General features: G+C 48.9%; 1 protein-coding gene across 1 annotated transcript; it reads left to right on the forward strand.

Annotated features, from left to right (window-relative positions):
* The first annotated feature begins 1,545 nt into the window (after positions 1-1,545).
* LOC136660121 (tumor necrosis factor receptor superfamily member 1B-like) lies at positions 1,546-20,747 on the forward strand. Its single transcript, XM_066637153.1, has 10 exons — positions 1,546-1,852; positions 9,507-9,597; positions 11,715-11,843; positions 12,076-12,231; positions 12,877-12,970; positions 15,791-16,035; positions 17,330-17,452; positions 18,687-18,712; positions 19,617-19,827; positions 20,485-20,747. The coding sequence occupies exons 1-10, from the start codon at positions 1,748-1,750 to the stop codon at positions 20,730-20,732; spliced, it is 1,428 nt and encodes a 475-aa protein (XP_066493250.1). The 5' UTR covers positions 1,546-1,747; the 3' UTR covers positions 20,733-20,747.
* The last annotated feature ends 683 nt before the right edge of the window (positions 20,748-21,430 follow it).

The raw sequence follows: 21,430 nt of genomic DNA on the forward strand, positions 1-21,430 counted from the left end.
GCTTAGCTAAAGCACCCTAGAAAAGAGGCGCCTGAGGGGGGACATGATTGAGACATACAAAATTATGTGTGGGAAGGATAAAGTGGATAGAGAGATGCTCTTTACACTCTCACAACACCAGAACCAGGAGACATCCACTAAAATTGAGTGTTGGGAGAGTTAGAACAGACAAAAGAAAATATTTCTTTTCTCAGCATGTGGTTGGTCTGTGGAACTCCTTGCCACGGGGTGTGGTGACGGCATCTGGCCTGGATGCCTTTAAGAGGGACGTTTCTGGAGGAAAATCCATCACGGATCCCAAGCCATGGTGTGCATGTGCCACCTCCTGATTTGAGAAATGGGCCATGTCAGATGCAAGGGAGGGCACCAGGATGAGGTCTCTCGTGGTCTGGTTGCTCCCTGGGCATTTGGCGGGCCGCTGTGAGATGCAGGAAGCTGGACCAGGCGGGCCTAAGTGCGGCGGGTGCAGAGTCCTTTGAGAAGTGGCGGGTGGGAGGCAGGGCAGGCCCTGGAGGGTAGACTGCGCCCGCCCCCGGAGGCTCCAAAAAGGGCGTCCCCGGAGGCCCGGCCTTCGCCGTCCCCGCCCCTAGGGGAGGCTGGGGCCGTTGCAGCCTCTGCAAGGCCTCCGGTTCCTGGCTGCCCACGGCCCGTCCTTTTGCTCCGCCCTGCCCCTTGAGGGCGGAGATGGGGGCGCTTGGCCATGCGTGGACCCCAGGGCCCCGCCCCCGAGCGCCCGGGACGGGGCTACCGCGGGCTCGAACGCGCGCCTCCGGCGTACCGGCCCAGGCGCTTTGACAGCTCCGCTACCCGGTCGGCTCGCGGAGGGCTGCGCGCGGCGCGCTCATAAGGCGGCGGGGCGGGGCCGCCGAGCGCTCCCAGCCCCGCCCCGCCAGACAGCCTGGCGCTCCCGCAGCAGAGGCGCAGCCGCGCCTGCGCCCTCCTGCCGGCCAGGACTGCAGTGCCTGCCCTGCCGCCTGGGGGCGCTTCCGAGGGGGCTGGCAGAGGACAGGCACTCACAGGCCTCCCACCAGCCCTCCCGCTCCGGCTGGTGCTGCGCAGGCAGGTGGAGGCAATCGGGCGGGCCCTGCCCTGCCCTGCCCGAGAGCTGCGGTGCCCTCAGCTTGATGTCCGGCAGTCCTGCCGCCCGACCCTCCCAGGCAGCCGGAGCGGCGGGGTCGGCATGCCTGGAAGGGCAGCCCGTGGCTGGAGAGGGCAGTCGGATCGGCCCACTGCCAGGACGCCCTGTGGCCACCCTGCGGAGAAGACCCACAACCAGTGGCTCAGAGCTTCAAAGGCCAGCAAGGCCTTCTGGGGCAGGCGGTCTGTGGAACTCCTTGCCACAGGATGTGGAGACGGCGTCTGGCCTGGATGCCTTTAAAAGGGGATTGGACAAGTTTCTGGAGGAAAAATCCATTACAGGGTACAAGCCATGATGTGTATGTGCAACCTCCTGATTGTAGAAATGGGCTATGTCAGAATGCCAGATGCAAGGGAGGGCACCAGGATGCAGGTCTCTTGTTATCTGGTGTGCTCCCTGGGGCATTTGGTGGGCCGCTGTGAGATACAGGAAGCTGGACTAGATGGGCCTATGGCCTGATCCAGTGGGGCTGTTCTGTTCTTATGTTCACCCAGGGGCACAAAACTGACCAAAAGCTGACCTTGAGCAAAAAGCAAAAAGCTACACAGTTGTGTTTGTTCATGAGTAAACAAGCATGCCTTGGCTCCCGGTCAGGCCAGGCAAAGGGGAATGCGAGGCCACCAGAATGGTCCTGATCTGATGGAAGTGGAGCTCAACAATGCTCCAGAAGGCAGCCCCCTCCCAGTAAAAAGAATAAAGCAGAGGCTTGAGCTGGTAAGATGATTTTTTTTTCTCTTTTAGACTTGTAAAGGTAGTTGGGTCCTGATAGTGATATGGTTTAAATGTAAGGACTTAAATTGTACTGGGCACTGGGTAGAGCTGCAAATCTTACTGATTTTTGTGTGTGTGTGGGGGGGGGGTGTTTTTGCAGCCAGGCTACAGAGAAAATTCACTTGGTGGAACAGGGCTGGCTTCCCCTTATTTATTGGTTTGACTTTAACGATTTATAATTATTTATTTTAATTTGCTTGATGATGTTGCTTCCAGTCATGACATCACTTCCGGTGAGTCCTGGACAGATTGTCATTCTAAAATGTGGGTCCAGGTGGCTAAAAGTTTGAGAACCACTGTTTTAGAGGGCTCCGAAAAGTGCTTCCTGTTGTCTTTCGGAGGCTTCTAAGATGCCCCCAGAGGCCTTCTGAGTGCAAAGAAACTGCTGACCTTCTGCCCATGGCCTGGGAGGGGACAGCTATGAAGGCCAGTTGGGTCATAGATGCGCAGTAGGTAACCAGATGAAGGAATCTGCTGCCTCTTAGAGGCCTCCAAAAAGCACCCGGTTTTTGGCAAAAACCAGGAGTCCAAGGCCTTTAAGAGGACTTCTGAGGCTGGGGTGGCTGCAGGTGACCTCCCTGGGCCTCAAACAGCCTCCAGGGATGTCTCAGAGGCCTCCAAATGAAAACTGGAAGTACCTTGTGGAGACCACTAGGACACCCCCGAAGACATGGTACCTGGAGCACTGTACCTTCCTGACCCCCTTAGCTACTCCACTGCATCCCACAGACCCACAGCTCTTTCCCAGTAATCTGTTCTCCAGTACAACTTGCTTAATTGACGAAGCCTCTACAATGGTGGAACCAGCCGGAGTTTGCCAAGAGCAGTTATGGCTAACAGCTGCTCACTGGAGCTCTCCTCCTCTGTAAACTGATTTAACCCCCTTTGATTGGCACCGGTGACCTTTCCTGTGCCTTGGGGCACCCAGTTACCTTTGGCCAAATGTATCCCTCACAGACCAGGCAGCAGGGACTTGATGTATCTCCTGGATTCATCTGACCAAAGAAGCTGAGTCGCATTTTTCTGGATGACTAGAGAAGTTTTGATCTGAATCGAAACAAGAATTGCAGTCAAGAGATGAAAGGGGGGAAAAACAGACTGACATTTCAGAAAAAAGACTTCAGACCTGTTAAGCCACAGACCCGGTGCTGGTTTGCATACCGTCTCTCTGAGCGCAAGTGTTTTTTGAAAACCCTGGGGGCTCCTTCACAGGAGGGGAGCTTTCTGTGTCCCTCTGGGCAACTTTCCATAGTTAGTGACCTTTCGCTCCCTTCTGTCCATTCGCATCTCCTTCTCTGGATCAAGTTCAAGGAGAACCGGCAGTTCAGCCTCAGAGAACTCTGGGTTTGTACAGTGTTGATTGGCCAGCTGTTGTGTCAGTCACAAAGCTGCTTCCCCACTTCTCAAAGCAGGGTTGTGAGCAGTGTGGCCATTGCTTGTGCCATGAAGACAGCCCCCCTTCTCAAAGCAGTTTGCAGACTGTTTAAAATGCTAAAGAGTTAAACTTTTGATCGGATAACCATATTGGCACTTGAGGGAAAGACAGGACCTCAGGCGGCAGCAGGGAAAGGCAGAGTGGAGGGCGACAATAAACTTTCAGTCTGGAGCAGGAACATGTGTCAATACAAGAGCAAAGCTCTCTGAGGCAAAACAAAAGACACCCTCTCCCCATGTTGCTCTCTTGCTTCCCTCTGTATGTCTGTCAGCCTTTCTCAACACCAGTCTCCCTTCTGCTGTTAGAATGTTCATGGACATTCCATGATGTCACCACAGCTCAGCCAATAGCATGGCTCGCAGGTTTTAATTTTTGTATGAGCAAAGCAGGTTCACAGGATGGTTCCCTGCCAGATAAGTGTGGGGCAGGGCTGGCTTTTACTTTACCTCCAGTCAGGAAACCTGGAACCTTGCTTTTAAAAAAAATATGTTTCATTCAAACGCTGTTACCAGTTTTCATTGCCAATGAGGCAAAGAATAAAAACTTGAAATATGCTGGCATTTGCAGTCAAGGCATTTAAAAGCCACAAGACTTTAAAAATGTGTGGGCCTCTTAATTTGGAACCTGCTCATTCTCCACATCACCTGTGCACCATTATTGTCAGGATTTAATTTCTACTGCAGAAGTGCTGAAAAGTAAGAAATCACATTCCTGGAAGTCCTTCTCTCTCAGCTCAGATGAGGTGGGGGAGTGGGAGAAGTCATTAAACAGTGCAAAATATGCACGCTCCAGAGCAGTCACTAGGGTTTGCCTCACCTGGTGCAAGAGCTCATTCCATCACCCCCATGATGAACTTTCTCCTGTACTGGACTATACAGAACAAATTACAATATCATACGAACAGCCTAAATGCAGTGGCCCAACAAATCAGTAACTGACAAAAAAAACCTGTGGCCAACTTGATGACACTCACGCAGCTAGTGTTCTAGTGTTAGCCCTGATTCATGGAAATGAGAGCTTACTTGTACTAACACCTTATTGGTTCCCTGCTGTGTCATAATAACACTTCACTGGTTCCCGGAACAATCAGTCTCATTGGTCAGTTCTGAGTTAAGAAAATCCACTTTTTGTTACATAAGGTAGTTGTATTTTCCTGTTCTGGTTATGTGGCCATAATGTTTGATAGAATACAGATAGTTCAACACAGTTTGTTTCATTGCATTCTGCATTAAATTAAGCATTGGATGATATATAGCTGATGGTATTATTTGAAAATACCAAGATTTTCACAATTTTGGCCAGTAGTGGTGTCACCACCACCCCAAGTGCGACACCCGATGTGGTCCACAAACCCCACAACCCCCTAGCAATGCCACTGGCACACTCTGTACATGTTCAAAGGTTTTAAGCAACATTTCCTGTGTCTTATTCAAAATAGGTTATTAGAGCATTTCGCTCCAACTAAAAATGAATATTGGTGGGCATTTCAACCCCCAAACTGCAGCCTGTTTTGAAGATACTGCAGTTTTTTTCCCTTTCGCTTTCTCGTTGGAAGTTGCGCTGCAGTGAGTCAGCCAGCATCAGTCCATACAGCCCAGCTGGAGCTCCAGATAGTTTTTATGGAGGAATCTTAACCTTCATTTCTAAAGAGGGGGCCCTACTCTGCCTAAAAACTGGAGGCCCATGACTCTGACAAACATCGACTATAGGGTTTTAGCAAAGATTTTGAATGACAGACTTTCCAAAATAGCCCCTAAGTTGATTGGGAGGACCCAGACTAGTGCTGTCCCAGGGAGGAAGATGACCGATTCCTTAGTTCTGGTTAGAGAGATCTTTCAGATGGTGGAGAAGGGAGAGTGAGTGGAAAGGGAGACTTCTACAAATGGACCAGTCTAAGGCCTTTGATAGAATAAACAGAAAGTATCTCTGGCAAACGCTGATGGCAAAGGGTGTCCCAGAGGTCTTCATAAACTATATAAAAACTCTGTATGAGCAGGCATCGGTTATGCCGCAGGTAAACGGATGGAAGGGGAAAATCATACCCACAGAATCAGGGATACGCCAAGGATGCCCACTGAGCCCGCTCCTCTATGTTTTGGCGTTAGATCCATTGCTGGCCATACTCCAGGCGGAGCCCAGAATAAAGGGAATGGCCATGGGTGGGGAAGGGAATAGCACAGAGACTGGGAATGCCATAAAAACGGTAGCCCACGCAGATGATGTGTACGTTATGGTTAGAGACGTGGGTGAGATGGAGACATTGAAGGGAATAATAGATGAATACAGCAGGGCCTTGGGAGCGGTGATAAACGAGGATAAAACCAAATGTTATTCTCTTGGGTCGAGGGGGGAAAACATAGAGGTGAGGGCCATGGGGGCTGTTTTTGAAACGGATAAAAGGAAACGAGGTTCAAAAGGTGGAATCTGTAAAAATTTTAGGTATAATTTTTGGACTGGAACAAAGAGGGTGGGAAGAGAACTGGAAACTGTGGGCCTCTAAGGTGGAGGAAAAACTGAAGAGGTGGAAAAAATGGAACTTGAACCTGTACCAGAGGGTGCGTTAATGTCAATGTGTATTGTGTTCCGATGGCGTCCAATTTGGTGGCGATCTATCCCTTGCCGAAACAGGTGGTGGACAAGGTTACCCATCAGGTTTTTGTTTTCTTGTGGGGCACTGCCTTCTTCCCTCTTGCCCGAGCGATGGCATATAAGAAAGTGAAAGAAGGAGGACTAGGGGTTTGGGCCCTGGGACCTTTGTTCTTGGTGACCTTTGTCTCCTATAACTTTGGCAACTGGGCAAAATGGAGGCAGAGGCCGCAGGAAGGGGGAGTCTTTGCATCTGTATGGGCCCAATTTGGAGACACTTGGGAAAAGACGACCTGGGGACAGAAATGGTGAGCGAAGGAAGAGACGGGATGCGTACTCACTCAGGCGTGAGGGAGGTCGTGACTCTGATGAAGGAAATGGGGCTCTCGGCCAAGCCGTATAAAACCAGCATGCTGGAAGGGAAACAACTCAAGCATTACGTGTATGAAACGACAGTACAGGAGTTTATCATGAGGCCTCGCCAAGAGAAACAGCAAAGTAAGACGCACCTTTCTGTGTAACTCTTGCAGGAGAAGGTGGCGCACAGCGCCTTTAGCGAGAAGAGAATCTCGCTTTAGTTTATGGGAATTAAGGTGGAGGGCTTTCCATCAGGTCCTCAGGGTGGGAGCGGCAAACCCATGGTTGCAAGAAGATCAGAAGAGGTGCAAGAGGTTGACCTGTTCAGGGTCGGGACCCTCTAGATCGGTAGGTGCCCCCCGCTGATAGAAACGGTAGCCCATTTTGTCCAAGAGTGTATGCCGGCGAAGGAGTTGTGGGGGGGTGTAGCGAGTGCCTTTAAGTGGCCCAAACTGGCCCAACAGGCCTGGGAGACTATCGTCTCTGGGAAGGAGCCGGCAGGAGGTATGAGGGGACCCAAGAGGACAAGTAATGCGGGACAACAGAGGGGAAGAGACGATAGGTGGGAGGTGCCATGGTCTATGGTAAGACTGATAAATCTGTATGTCCTTTTTGCTCTGGGCATCCAAAGGGGCAAAGGAATAAAGGAGAAAAAGTCCACCAACACGCTATGGGGCCACTTTGTGAGCTCCAGAGTATTCGGTGTCGCGGCTTACGAATGGGTGAAAACCGGTAGAGACAGGTGGAAAAATGGTGGGAGTGGTTAGATGGGGTGAATCCACCTGTAACATGACGTCTCTGTGTTCTAGTTAAACAGCTGATGTAATGTGACTGTAGTTGAAAATGTAAAATGTGATTTCTTTCCTTTGTATTATTTATTGTAGTCTGAAACTTTCTAAATAAAAATCTGTGTTTCCCAGCTGGGACTCCTCTGACTGAATGCAGCTCCTGCAAGTCTTGGGAGGAAGTGTTTCCCAGGCTGGCCGTCTGGTATCCTTCTTTAAAACTGGAGGTGCCCATTTCCTGCATGCAAAGTGCATGGTCTCCCACGAACAAGAGGGCCTCCCCTTTGTGGGATCTGCAGGGGGTTTTCCGGCCCTCTTGCCTCATTCTCAGAGCTACAAATTATGCTCTTGCAGGCCACTGTTGAACTCACGCTCACGTCCAGTAAGCATATGATTATTATTAACCAAGTGTGACCTCAATTCGAAATGAGAACTGGCCACTAGAGCTATTAATAGTCACCTTGATGTTGGGGTAGGCGGTTAACCCTTGTCAGAACTGAAGAAAGTCACCCACTTGTTCTCTGTTTCTCAATGCTTCCCGCTACTCTTGGCGTCTTTCCCCTGTGCCCTCGTTCAATCAGCCCATTGCATGATGGGACCTATTCCAGCACTCCCCATGCAAGGAAAACAGCCAGTGGCCTGGAACTTCTCCCTGCTTGCAAGGAACACCCCCCCCAAACCCCTCCCCCCAAAAAAAACTGGGAAGGCTGATATATGTTTTGGTGGATCGTGAGGTGAGCAGGTCTAAAAGCATTGCCGGCTTCCAAACCTGCCTCTGTAACTGCGTCACAGTCGGGGCTGTTTGACCTGCGACGAACAGTAGGGGGTTGTGATGAACCAGGAAAATCTCCACCTGCAAATTTAGGCCGATCAAATGTGTGTTAAGTGCAGAAAAGCACACTGGGTTGGTTTTGTCGGGTCGCATCTGTTCTGACCTTGTTGGACATTTCTGGAGGAAAAATCCATTATGGGGTACAAGCCATGATGTGTATGCGCAACCTCCTGATTTTAGAAATGGGCTATGTCAGAATGCCAGATGCAAGGGAGGGCACCAGGATGAGGTCTCTTGTTGTCTGGTGTGCTCCCTGGGGCATTTGGTGGGCCGCTGTGAGATACAGGAAGCTGGACTAGATGGGCCTCTGGCCTGATCCAGTGGGGCTGTCCTTATGTTCTTAACTACAATTCCCAGGAAGCCTTGCAGGTCTCTTGTTATCTGGTGTGCTCCCTGGGGCATTTGGTGGGCCACTGTGAGATACAGGAAGCTGGACTAGATGGGCCTATGGCCTGCTCCAGCGGGGCTGTTCTTATGTTCTTAACTACAATTCCCAGGAGGCCTTGCAGGTCTCTTGTTATCTGGTGTGCTCCCTGGGGCATTTGGTGGGCTGCTGTGAGATACAGGAAACTGGACTAGATGGGCCTATGGCCTGCTCCAGCGGGGCTGTTCTTATGTTCTTAACTACAATTCCCAGGAGGCCTTGCAGGTCTCTTGTTTATCTGGTGTGCTCCCTGGGGCATTTGGTGGGCCGCTGTGAGATACAGGAAGCTGGACTAGATGGGCCTATGGCCTGATCCAGCGGGGCTGTTCTTATGTTCTTATGGACTGTCTCTCTAAGGGAGGGTCTCTACCTGTAATCAAACTGTTTTTGTGAGATATTGCCTCTTGGCTTAACTGGGAGACGTAATAAGGAGAAAAAAAATCTCTGCGTGCTTAAGCCATTTCTGCCCAACGTTGCATATACGCAACTGGGACCATACCTGTGGGCTGGGCAAAAATGGGTTAAAGCGAGTCACCAGAGTTCAGTGATGTATTTTCCTAGAAGCGTTTCCAGTGAGAGAAAGAGAGAAGGCGCTCTCTTAAAGCTCTGCCAGGCAGTGGCAATGGACCAGTGCCAGGCTTGGTGCAAATCAGCTTCCTTTGCAGACACTTTCTCTCCACCATGCACAGTGTCCCCTGCGCAGCAGCCCTGTCTGCAATGCTCCTTCCTCAAGTTGCTGCTCACTATGGAAGCAAGCCTTTCGGTCACAAATGGTGTGCAGTGGGGAGGGGAGATTCGAGCCCCAAATTGGGGCTCCTGTGGCTGCTTTGGAAAAAAAATAAATACAATTTCGTACGCTGCAGAAGCTCCATGTTGCATCTCTCTCATTTGTGGTCCTCTATGTTGCATTTTTCTAGTCTCTAAATCCCCACATGCTTAGCCATGCTTCGGTCATGTGCTGCGGTCCCCAGACCCCCCTCCGGCAAATGCATGTGTTTGTGTCTCTGGGTCTGGTGCACGGACAGAGATGTGCAACTGCAGTGCGCAAACTTGAAAATCAGGTATCGATGTCAGAATCATTGGGAACCTCTGTCCACGTGTGGGTTTGTGAAGAGGAATTCTGCCTTGCTGTCGAGTATTCTCTTTTAATGGTGGCTTTGGCCTCTCTGTTCTTCTAGGGATTGGCTCTCTCACCCCAGTCTTGTAAGGCCCACGAGAACCAGTACTACGATGCCAAATCCCAAAAATGCTGCTATCGATGCCAACCAGGTCAGTCTCTAGATACAGTTGTGGAAGAGCCGCCCTGGGAAGTCTCCAGGGGGGGACGACACACACACTGACCTGCTTGTCCACCCAGGCTACTTACTGTGGAGGCCTTCTCTGTGAGCAAAGAGGCGCCTGCAGCTTTCTGAAGTTTTACAAGTCATGCATTTTGGTTATTGATTGCATGTATTTATTTTCTGCATTTACACCCCACTCTTCCTCAAAAGAGCTTGGGGGTGTACATGGCTCTTCCTACCCCTCCTCACAGCAATCCAATGAGGTCCGTTTGGTGGAGAAACCATGCCCGGACCATTTCATGTTACTGGAACCATACAATGGGTCCTTGGTGTCTGCAGGGGATCTGTTCCAGGACCCCCCACAAATAACAAAATCTGTGGATATTGGAAACTGCCTGGGGGCACAGCACTGCAATTACTCACCTGGTGTCCATGCCCAGTACTCCAGAAGTCGTGCTAGCCTCCTAACCTCTTCAGAAGGCCTCCTAGACCCTCAGAAGCCACGTCCAGTTTGTGTTGGCAACTTCTGGTTGTGTCCAGGAGGACCTCCCCACCTCCACCTTCAGAACACCTCCTTGGCATAACCAGAAGCTGCCAGCACAAAAGCACAGAAGTGGCTTCCGGTCACGTCCAGGTGGCCCCCTGCCACACAGGTTCAGCATCCACAGATGCTCAAATCCACAGGTTGAGCTGGTGGATAAGGAGTTCCAACTGTACAATGCATTAATATATCATACAGCATATATTTACAATGACTATGTGCTTGCAAAAGCTGCAAGAGGCAGGCAGACTCTCGGGGCCCAATTCTATCCAACTTTACAATGTTGATGCAGCCATGCGAATAGGGTGTGTGCTTCTCCCTTGGGGGGGGGGATCACAGAGGCCTCCTTAAAGTAAAGGAACAATTGGCATTGTAGCTGCATCAGCACTGGAAAGTTGGATAGTATTGGATCCTTACAGCCCAATCCTATGTATGTCTACTCAGAAGTAAGTCCCTTTAGCGTCAATGGGGCTTAGTCCCAGTGTGGATAGGATTGGGCTGTATGTCAATAATGACGATTTTGGAGGAGATCTTCCCACTCCACCCTTACTGACTGCAGCCAGTCCTGGAGGTTCAGGAGTCTTGGGTGGTCCCATAACTTGCCCATCTCCTGCCAGCCCTTCTAGATTAATCTGATCCCTGGAGCTTACTCCCTGGTAGCTGTTCAAAGAACTTCAGCTGCAGTCCTACACGCAATTACCTGGAAGCGAGTTGCATTGGACTTAGTGGGACGCAGCTTCTGAGCAAACACACACAGGTTGGTGCTATAAAGTGGCACTCATTGCCCCAGTCACAGAGGACGTCTCAGGCTTTTTGGATGGGGAGAAAACCGCCAGACATTCCATTTCAATGGGACGGGGGAGGCAAAGAGCTCATAGCAAGAAGAGGGCAAGTTGAGCGTAGCTGGTTTTCAGAGCTACACTTAAACATAAGATTATTTGAACCTGCCCAAACCCAGCCTGTGCTTTGCAGGGGCCTTTGTTGTGGTTCCTTCACAATAACCAGAGGCAGAGGCATTTCACTAGCATGTGGTCTGAAACACAGGAAAGGGGGGCTTCCCCTTTGAAAGTAGTGCCCTTGGATACCATCTGAGGTTGGCCGGTGATTCACCAGGCTGGTGGTTCAGCTCGAAGCCCCAAAAGCCCCCTCCTTGGTTTAGAAGAACTCTGTGGGTGGGGCTGTTTTTGTTTTCTTTTGGAGAGGAAATTTCTGACATTTGAAGAACAGGTTATAGATGTGACATGCTGGGGCTTTTTGTCCATACAAACGGTGCAAGCGTGATATGATCTGTTCATTATTGCCAGCACTTGAAGCTCTCCACGCAAATGGCAAGAGAGGCAGTTGGCCGGTGCCTGGACTGTGCCACTTTGGGCAGTGGATGGAGGCTCACACAGAACAAGGCTCCCCACTGTGATAAAAAGGTGTCTGCACACACGCCCCTGCTTATAGAGGCACCCAGGGCCTGTCCATCCATGAGGCAGACTGAACCAGCTGCCTCAAGTGTCAGACGGACAGTCCTGTGTCTGTGTCAGCCTCAGTAAAGACAGTTCCCCCCTTCTCCGCAGGATCCGTTGCAAAGAAAGAGTGCCCCACGGATCCCCACAGTGATTGCAGAAAGCCTTGTCCTCCAGACCAGTTCCTGAACCGGAAGATCTGGACACCACGGTGTGAGTCCTGCACATCCTGCCCGTCAGGTACTTGCTTGCAGGAATGACTGTGTTTTCAGTATCGACACAAGTCCTTATCTCCGTGCCCCTCTCTGCTCCCTGGCACCTCCCACTCACCACAGAACCATCACCTTTGACGTTTCTGTGTCGCCAGGTGCTGCTTTTGCTGCAGCCAGACCTGCCCACTGAGAGAGAAGTTCCTCTCTCCTCCCTTTGGACCCTCTCCAGCTCCTCTCTTTCCTCTGTTCCTCCTTTACAGTCCGGGATCTGGTGGAGAAAGCTCCTTGCACCAACTTTTCTGACCGGGTGTGCATGTGCCGACCTGGGATGCGATGTCTGTACCAGTCGCCCAATGCATGTTCTTTGTGTGTCCCTGTGACCCCCTGTCAACTGGGCTTTGGTGTCAAAACTGGAGGTAGGAGCAAAGAACTTCCACTGTGTTGGATGTGGATCTTCAGCAGCTGATCAAAACTGCATGCCAAGGGACTCCCAATTCTGCAACTCATAGAAGGAATCTACATTCATTAGGGGGTCATCTAGTCCAATCCCCTGCTCTGTGCAGACAACTGCTGCAGCATCCCTGATGGGCCACCATTGACAGAGGCTTGGTTGGTGGGCACAAGAGACAAGGCCTTTTCAGTGCTGGCCCCACTTCTATGAAAATCTCTTCCTGGAGAGGCCAGCCCAGCTCCCACACTTGGAAGAAGCTGAAAACATTTTGATTTGAGAAGGCCTTTCTGGCCCCTTAACTTTTTTAAGTTGTTTGCAGATAGAGAGATATTGCATTAATGTTATTTTTCCTTTTAAAAATAAAATAAAATTCTGGTCAATTTTTGTAAATCAGTTTGATCTGAAGTGAAATGAAGTAAATAAAAAACTCCCTATAGACAGGGAGCCTGCCTTGAAATCCCCATCACTGGGGGGCAAACAGCAAGGGAGGGCTGGCTTCTCCATGCCATCTGGTGGGTCATTGTGGGAAACAGAATCACACTTTTATGGGCTTTGCCCTTCCAATTTCAGTTTTTTTTAAAAAAAACTGCATCTTTTGTTCTCCTACCAGGTAACTCCAATGGAGAAACTATCTGTGAAGAATGTCCTCCGGGGACCTTCTCTGATCAGGAGTCGAGCATCAGCGCCTGCAAGCCCCACACTAAGTGAGCACCCCTTCCTTTGTGCCAGTTTGTTCAGGGCCTACTTGTAGTCCACACCATTGCACAGATGTCGGGTGAGCTGTGGGGATTTCTTAGGACAGGGACGGAGTGATTGCTGTTCTCAAAGGAATCAGATGCTGAGCAAGGGGTGGAGGAGAACCAAGTGTGAGTAGATACTCCAAGTGTAGGTTTCTTTTTCATTTTGTGCAGTAGCATGGCTGTGGGGTGGGGGTTGCAGACAGCACTGGGTGACGTACCCACCAAAACTGTGACAATCTTGGTATTTTTTAACAATGCCATCATGTTACATATCATTCAGTGCATAATATACTGCAGAATGCAGTGAAACAAAGTGCACTGGAATATTTATATTCTATCAAAAGTTATTGCCAAATAACCAAAAAGGAAAACACAACTGCCTCATGTAACCAAAAATGGATTTTCTTAACTCAAAATTGACCAATAAGACTGATTGTTCTGAGAGCCAATGAGGTGTTACTATGACACAGCAGGGAACCAAGAAGGTGTTAGTATGAATCAGCTCTCATTTTCATGTATCAGAGCTAATACTAGAAGTCTTAGGGCCAACAGTCTTATCCAATTTTCCAGTGCCGGTGCAGCTGTGCCAATGGGGCATGCACTGCCTCTTGCAGTGGGGCAGCAGTCACAGAGGCCTCCTTAAGGTATGGGAACATTTGTTTCTTTACCTTGGGGCTGCATTGCGACTGCACCGGTGCTGGAAAATTGGGTAGGATTGGGCCCTTATTTAGTTGTGTGAAGATCCTCAAGTTGGCTACTGTTTTGTTTTTTGTTTTTGTTGGGTAAAGTGTACTGTTATATTTTAAAATAACTAAGGTGCATGGGGGTGACACAGTCCTAGTGATGCTACTGCATTCAGGGTATGCATATGATATTGTCATTTATTCTGTATAGTTTGGTCCAAGAGGAGGTCCGTCACGGGGTGACATAATGACGCACCTGGTGATGCCTCTAATTTTGTGTACTGGATTTTGAATAGAAAAGCACTTTTCAAATAAAGATTCTGCGCCCCCATGGAATTGATGCAGCATTCCTTAAGTGCTCAAAGCACTTAGTCCACATTCACTGCAGTAACAACAGCCCTGTTAGGTACTTACTAACCTAATGCCATTTGCTGGGTTCCTGGTACAGGTGAGACTGGAATCAGTCTTGGGGAAGGACTTGGCTTTACCTGCAGCAGGTAACCAGTTCAGTCTTTACTTACCACCTCGAGAGACATGGCTCAGAGAACAAATGATGGGAATGAACCTTTCTTCAGATATAGGGTCACCATATGCAAATGGGGACAGAGTGCAGCTCAACATGTAAAGGTTTAAAAAGCCTCACCTGCCAAAATTCCCTCTTCTATACAATGGTTAAAAGTATAGGCACTCTGTCCCCATTTGTATCTGGTAACCCTAATCAGATGCCCTGTGCTGTCTGCAAAACCTGTGCTGATGTAAATAGGCTACAGGACTCATGTAGCGTAGTCTTATGCATGTCTTCTTGGTAGCAAGTCCTGCTGAATTCATTTGGATGAACTCCCAGGTAAGTGTGACTAGGACTGTAGCCTTGGTTGTCTAGATCAGGGGTGCTCAAACTTTCAACTTTAGGGATCCTGGACCTTTAAAATTGTGTAGGAGCGATAATTTCAGCAGGTGCAGCTTGTCATCTGTGGGATGACAAGTTAAACCTGCTGAAATTCTCTCTTCTATACACTTGTTAAAGGTCCAGCATCCCTAAAGTTGAAAGTTTGAGCACCCCTGGTCTAGATGAAGCATAGTTTCCAGTCCCCAATGGAATTTTACCCATTTGAATAGGTATTTCTTTGCCATTTGATCTTCATTCCCTTGCACAGAACTATCTCTTTGGTCACCACTGGCAGACAGACAGGGCCTAGTTCCCTTCCTAGATTCCACCCCCTCCTCCAGGTCAGATCTGGGGTACATACAGTGTGAACACTTTTGCTGTCCCTTTCCTGGCTCCCAGTGAAACTGAACAGGTCAGAAGAATGCCTTGTCATTTACCCCACCCACCTCCATTTTCCACCTTCCTTTCTCTCCCTGAGGCCTGTGAAACTGACAAGGTGGCCTTAGGGAAGCCGCCCTCTTCCCGTCTACAGTATGGGGGCAATGATGCAGGGCTGCCAAACAGATTGCAAGAAGGTGCTCTGAACACATACAGATTGTATGAAGTGCTCTGAACACTTGAAAATACTGCATTCTGGGGTGAACAGCACTGGACTGCAGGGCAGGGTTGTCATACGCCATTGAGAGCCTGATTCCTGCCCACATCTCCAGTAGTGGCACGACAGCCAAATGTGGAGGGATTCGAGCTAGAGAGTCATAAAACTCCCTACATGATCCTGGGTTAGTCCAGGGGTGGCCAAACATGCTTGAGAGCCACATATGAAAAATTTCAGATGTTTGAAAGCCACAATACTTAAGAACCATTTAAATTCTTAAATATATTAACTCACCACGAACATTAAACTTGTGTTTTCATCCAATGGACTTTCGGTTTATACCTGGTAAATAATTATAAAGCTTGGAAAAATTACATTTACCTTTTATATTAATTGTGATGCAAAAAGGAGCTCAGTGAGCTGCACATTATATGTCACTCTGTGTTGTGAGCGCGGTTTGGCCACCCCTGGACTAGTTGCTCTCTCTTAGCCTGAACTATCTCAGAAGGTGCACCTTGCCTACACTGTACTCAGCTCCTTGGAGGAAGATTGGGATGTCGAGTCTACAGTGGGCTACCTTACAAGCCTGTTGTTACACGGTCTTCTTGCTGTTTCTTCAGTTGCAGCAAGATGAACAGACGCACTGCACGAAAAGGGAACTCCACACATGACGAGCGTTGCGACGACCACCTTTTGAGTGTGGCTTCCCTGCAATCCATCGCCACAAGATCAACGGCTGCTTCGAGTGTTCCCCTGGACACAACACCTGCCAGTGGCCTGAGCGTGACCACCAGAGAACCCCTGGATGAGTTCAGCACCAGCCACTTTGCTAGTATTTTGCCTGTTGAGAAACCTTCAAAGGAAGGTGAACAAATTGCATCAGTACCATTGGGGGGGGGGAGGAAGGGGCCCTGCCTTACTCTTTCCTGTTATTTGCAACTCCCCCACTTCCCCCAGAAGTAGGACGTTTCTGGGCCCACGTCACTTTCCTGGAGAGTAATGCAGACTCTCTGTGGCTTTGTGAAATATCTATTTCCTGACAAAGGCTGCTTCCTCCTCACGAGAGCTGACAGAGCACTACCAAGGCACAGTTCTTCTGAAATTTGCTGGAAATTTTAATTGAAACAAAATTGCCCACAGTCCCTGGTGCCCAAAACAGTGCGATCTGTGAAAAATAACCCTACTTGTAACTGTTTGCAGAGTGATAGGACACGGATGACAGGCTTGCAGCAAACCCACACTTTTTGTGTGCTGGCAAAGGGAAAATCCATTCATTTTGCCTTTATTTCAGTGGAGATCTGCCCTTTCTTCTGAGACCTATAATTTTGAAGCTTTCCAACCAAACTGCACAGATTTTTCAGGCATTCTGCCATCCCTTAAGGTAGAAGTTCCCAAACTTACTGCTACTGCGATTCCCTTAGTTCACAGTACTCAGTCATGGCAGCACCATTGCTCCAAATACCTTGTGAGAGCTTGCATGATTCTCATGTGATTTCACATTATCACAGCCCAGCAAGCCGGGAAGAGGCTGCAGAGCACGTCACATTGTGAGTGCACCGTGGTGCCGTTGGACATGCAATGCGCAGTTTGACAACCACTGCCTTAAGGCATCATAGCTGACAAATTTCTGAGATATTGGAGACAAGGGACCTGTTTTGCAGGCCATTCATGACAAAAGGCGCACAAAAGTATAAGTTTTCCATTGATGTCATCAAGTGACTCAGCAGCTTTTATGCTCCTCCCAAACTCTTGTGTTTCCCGTCCAACTGGCATGAAACATCCAGGGGTTCAACTTCTTTGTTACCCTGGAGAACTGGAGAGGAACCCATTAGCCAAACTAAACGTTTTTTCCTCCTCCAATGGCCAGGACAACATTGTTTCAGCTGTTCAGTCTTTCCAATCTGGAGTAGCCTTTGGGCCGGAAGGGAGAATTTAGACCAGCGCTTTGTCATTCCTGCAATCCCAGAATGATGACAAGTTGCCCCTTCCCAATTTCTCCTCATCTACATAGTTACCAAAGGTCCCTCTTGCATCTGCATCTGACCAACTGGAGGAATTTTTTTCAACGATTACAATATTCGATTTAGTTTGGTGGTGATGCTCTTTTTGCTGTCGCCTCCTCCTCTTCTCTGACCCTGCTTGACTTCTCCATGTTTCAGATGGCCACGATTTCACCCTGGTGGGAGCCTCCATTCTCTGCTTCTTCGTCCTGTTTGCAGCCTTGCTGATCTTGTGGCAGAGGAAAGCGTGCAAGAAGTGGATCGTCCCCCACCAAGCAAAGCGTGAGTGCATCTGCCTTGTGGATCCCCCCCCCAGACTCTGGTCTACATAAACTTCTGCCACAACAACTTAGTGGCTTTTTACGGGCCTTGGCCCAGGACAAACATGATGTGGAGGAGATTCCAGGACTGAAAACCCCTGGGGCTCATTTCCTTTCTTGAAAAGCAGCCATGGGAAGGGGGCCAAGATTTGGATCAGGGTTATGGCTGAGAGGGAGGAGGGAGAGGGTCCCCCTTCCTCCCCCCTTGGCCCTGCAGTGCCAATCCAAAACGGATTCAAAATGCAGAGGGAAAGATGACCTGCGGGGGGGAGGGAAATGTTTGCCTGTCAATTTCCCCCTCAGCAGCTAATAGCAGCTTCAGGGGGAGTTAAATGGAGGAACTGACAGAGAGAGAGTTAAACTGGTCCTCTTGTAGCACCACAAAGGCTGATTGCTTGCTTGCTTTCTTGCTTGCCTACTTGTGGAATGAATTTGCTAACTTTTACGGTGTTACAGAAGACTCTGCTGCTCCTGCTCTGACTGGTAGCAGTCCTCTGGAGTTTCGAGCTTAACTGCATTTCTCAGAAATATCTGGAAATGCACAAAGGATTGAACCCAAGACCTTCTGCACGCAAAGCATTTCAGTCACCAGACTCCCTCATCTTTGGTGGCCTCAGGAAGCCAGCAGATGGCACTCTCCCCTTTAATATTGGAAGCCTGGATGTGGTTTATAGGCAAAAGGGTTCTATCTCAACACTTAAAGCTTAGTGTCCATCTGTTGATCAGGGGTCAGAAAGAATAGCTGAGAGTCAGAATTGGCACCGTACATTTAAGAGCTTTGCAGGATCGCTGTAGGCCCTTCAAGCTCCACATTCTGGGTTCAACATGATCAGTTAGATGCTGCCACAAAACCCATGAGTAAGACATGAAGGCAGTAACCCTTCTGTGCTCTTTGGCCACCCAGCGACAGGTGTTCTGAGGTAGACCACCTCAGATTTTAAAGGGGATTAGGCAGATTCACAGAGAGGAGAGGCCTGCCAAATGGCTGTTAGCTGTACTTGTTGAACAGAACCCCCAGCATCTGAGGCTATCTTAGAGCCAGGGGCCATTCCTGCGACTAGGGGCAGCTCAGTGGTCCCGAAAAGAAGACAACACATAATGTCAAGACACTCCTTTGGAATTCAGTATTAGCCTTAGATATTGTTGCAGAAGTTGAGTAATATGTTTTTTAATCTCTCTCTCTTCATTTGTTGCAGTCTCTAATCAAGCAAAGTTTTGTGTGGTAAGTATGACCCCTGCCTTGTAAAATCCCTCTCATCATCGCCACAAAGTTCAATGAATTCTTGGATTTTCTCTTATGCATTATTATAATGGCCCAATGGCCATTATAATGGCCCCAATGGCCAAACTGAAGGCAGGACTTCACATGATGTAGAGTTAAGTGCGTCATCGGCCTTGGCAGACAGAATATTTGGTTTTGAGAAAGCAGTTGTGGTGGGGGCGTGGAGATGAAGATCAGGACTGGTGGAGGGGGAAGGCTTCTGCTTTTGCTCCTGTTACAGTTCCATTCTGAATCAAGCTGTCCATGGCTGCTATTTGTAGGGAAGCATGTGTGCCTTTGCTACAGAGAGAAAAACTCACATCGTAGTCTACGGGTACTGGAGAGGCTAGAGAGATGTGGGCATCCACAGAGACTGAAAGCCAAGATGAAGGATGTGTGTTTGTTTATGCAGACAGATCTGCAGAATTCATTCATTGAGCCATGGAGGAGAGTTCTATCCATCGCTGTAAGTCATGATGGCTGAATGGAACCTCCTTGTTCAAGGACAGTCTAGCTGTGAATATGGTGAAAAGGTACAGGGCCCTGTGACAGGCTTCTTCCTGCCCTACCCCCACATAGGGAAGAATTGATCAGCAATCATGCTTTTAAATATTGAACATTTCACATCATTAAGGTTGTATTACTCTGGCACTGTCATTTTGTGGTTCTAGCTGTTGGTTTTGCGGATTTGTATTTCTGGGTGTGTATTAACTCTTGCAAAGGATTATTGTTTTCTATTTTGCTTTTATTCGGTTTTTGTTTGCTTGAAGAGTTCTGAGTAGAATACCTTTGCGGAAAAGCCAGGTTTGCAAATTGAATGCTTGATGACAACATAACAGCTGTGCTGGTTTTCTCTCTTTGCAAGAAGAGGATCAGGAAGCTGAGCCTTGAAGAGAAAGGGGAAGGAGAGGGAGATCTGAAGCACCTGGAGTCTCTTGTGGGATCCCCTGATGAAAGCTCCCTTTTAGAAACAGACGCAGCTCCTTTCCTGGATCCTGGGGGGGCTTTGCTGAGCCAGGCAGGCAGTGGAGTCCTTGTGGAGCCTCAGCATCTGAGCCACACCAGCAATTGTATTGGTGAGTGTGGGGTTTGTCACAAGAGGGCAGGGCTTGTTGCACATCCACAGCTGGGAGGAAATGAACTCTGCACACACTCAGAGTCGTTCAGTCTGGCTTGGCCATCAGCTAGCGTGAATTCAAGAATCAAAGCTGAGTGCTCAGTCTGGGGTGGAGAGAAACCTGGGCTGGGGGAGGGAATAACACAGAAGGGGCCACTGAGGAGGCTCGCTGGACGCTTCACAAAGCACCAGGCGCAGGTGGGGTGCAGACAACATCTGCAGAGTACACAGCCCTCTTGACTAAGCAAAGAACAAAGGCCAGGCCCTGGTGCTGCTGTAATCCCAGAGCTGTGGCTCAAGAGTTCAGCAGCTGCTTTGCATCTCAGGGTCGCTGCCTGGTGTCCCCAGGCATTCAGAGATTCAAATTGCAAAATGGTTTGGCAGATACCAGATTCCACGTGTGCAAAATAATCCTGCATCTGTGCAGAATCCTTGGCCATGGACACAACGCTGTCCCACACTCTGCATTCTGATCAGACCGCATGAAACCTGACTTTTGCTAAAAATGTCCAGGGAGGGGAAAACTTGAGCTAGGAACTCATTTTCTGAAGTTTCACTTTATGTCAGGCTAGGACGACAAAAAAAATTCCTAAGAGTTCGCTGCTTCCTCCCCTAGAAAAAATATATATCATGAGAGCCGACACAGTAATTGTGGGGTCCGTTTCGGAAGTGCCTGCTGGAAAGATCTGCTCTACTCGAGATGAGGATGGAAGCTCTGGTGCCCAGGAGGAAGTCAAGGAAGGGGAACTGGTGGCGCACTACCCGGAACAGGAAACAGAATTCTGTCCAACCAGCAGCGTCACGACTCCCGTGGAGGAGGAGTGGGAATTCCCCCCTTCCAGCGAGAAGGCATTGGCGGTCTAGCAGGAAAATGACAGCAGTACCTGCTCCTCTGCTATCTACCCATCTATGCCACACTTTTAATTGTGCAAAATGCTGCACGCACAGAGTTGAGTTTTGCCCTCATATTGGCGCTAGGAGATGAGTATCACAGGAGAGGAAATATTTTGCTCCAGATATAAAAGCAGGAGATGATCGAACCAACTTCATATATATATTTTTAGTCCTTTACAAAAAGATGCATTCGGTAGTTTCTTTGCAGTTTGGTTGGAAATGACAAACTTCGTTTTCGCCCAGAAACAAAACAGGAAATAGTTTGGGTGGGGAGAAGATGACCATGTTGTTCCTCTCAACTCAGAGAATTTGCTTGCGAAAGTTCAAGTGTCTATTTTCCTAGTTATGTCAGACTATATTTTCATATTTAAATACGACAGATTTGAATTTTCCCCACGGCACTGCCAGTTTACAAAGCTGCGAGACCCAAGGCTTTTCGGTAAGAGAGATCCTGCCCCAGTATTTCTTTGAATTCCACAGGGTTACTGTGGATTCCACATTTTCACTGTAGAATTCACTGACTTTGAAACTATCTCTGACTGCTGGATTTCAACAATAAAATCTCAATCTGAAAAGAAGGAATTCAAAATGGAAATCTTGAATTTGTACAAAATTGTTATTATGGGGGGGGGATCCACCCCACATCTGGGAGCCTTTGCAATAATCTC

The sequence above is a fragment of the Tiliqua scincoides genome, chromosome 9, assembly GCF_035046505.1.
Source record: "Tiliqua scincoides isolate rTilSci1 chromosome 9, rTilSci1.hap2, whole genome shotgun sequence".
NCBI classification, from domain to species: Eukaryota; Metazoa; Chordata; class Lepidosauria; order Squamata; family Scincidae; genus Tiliqua; species Tiliqua scincoides.

What these genes read in the sequence shown, in the direction of transcription:
- LOC136660121 (XM_066637153.1), top strand. Translation starts at nt 1,748, where the DNA reads ATGCGAGGCCACCAGAATGGTCCTGATCTGATGGAAGTGGAGCTCAAC. An exon ending in TGAGAAACCTTCAAAGGAAG is followed by an intron (nt 16,036 to 17,329) that starts GTGAACAAATTG and finishes TCCATGTTTCAG; the next exon opens with ATGGCCACGATTTCACCCTG. An exon ending in CCACACCAGCAATTGTATTG is followed by an intron (nt 19,828 to 20,484) that starts GTGAGTGTGGGG and finishes TTCCTCCCCTAG; the next exon opens with AAAAAATATATATCATGAGA.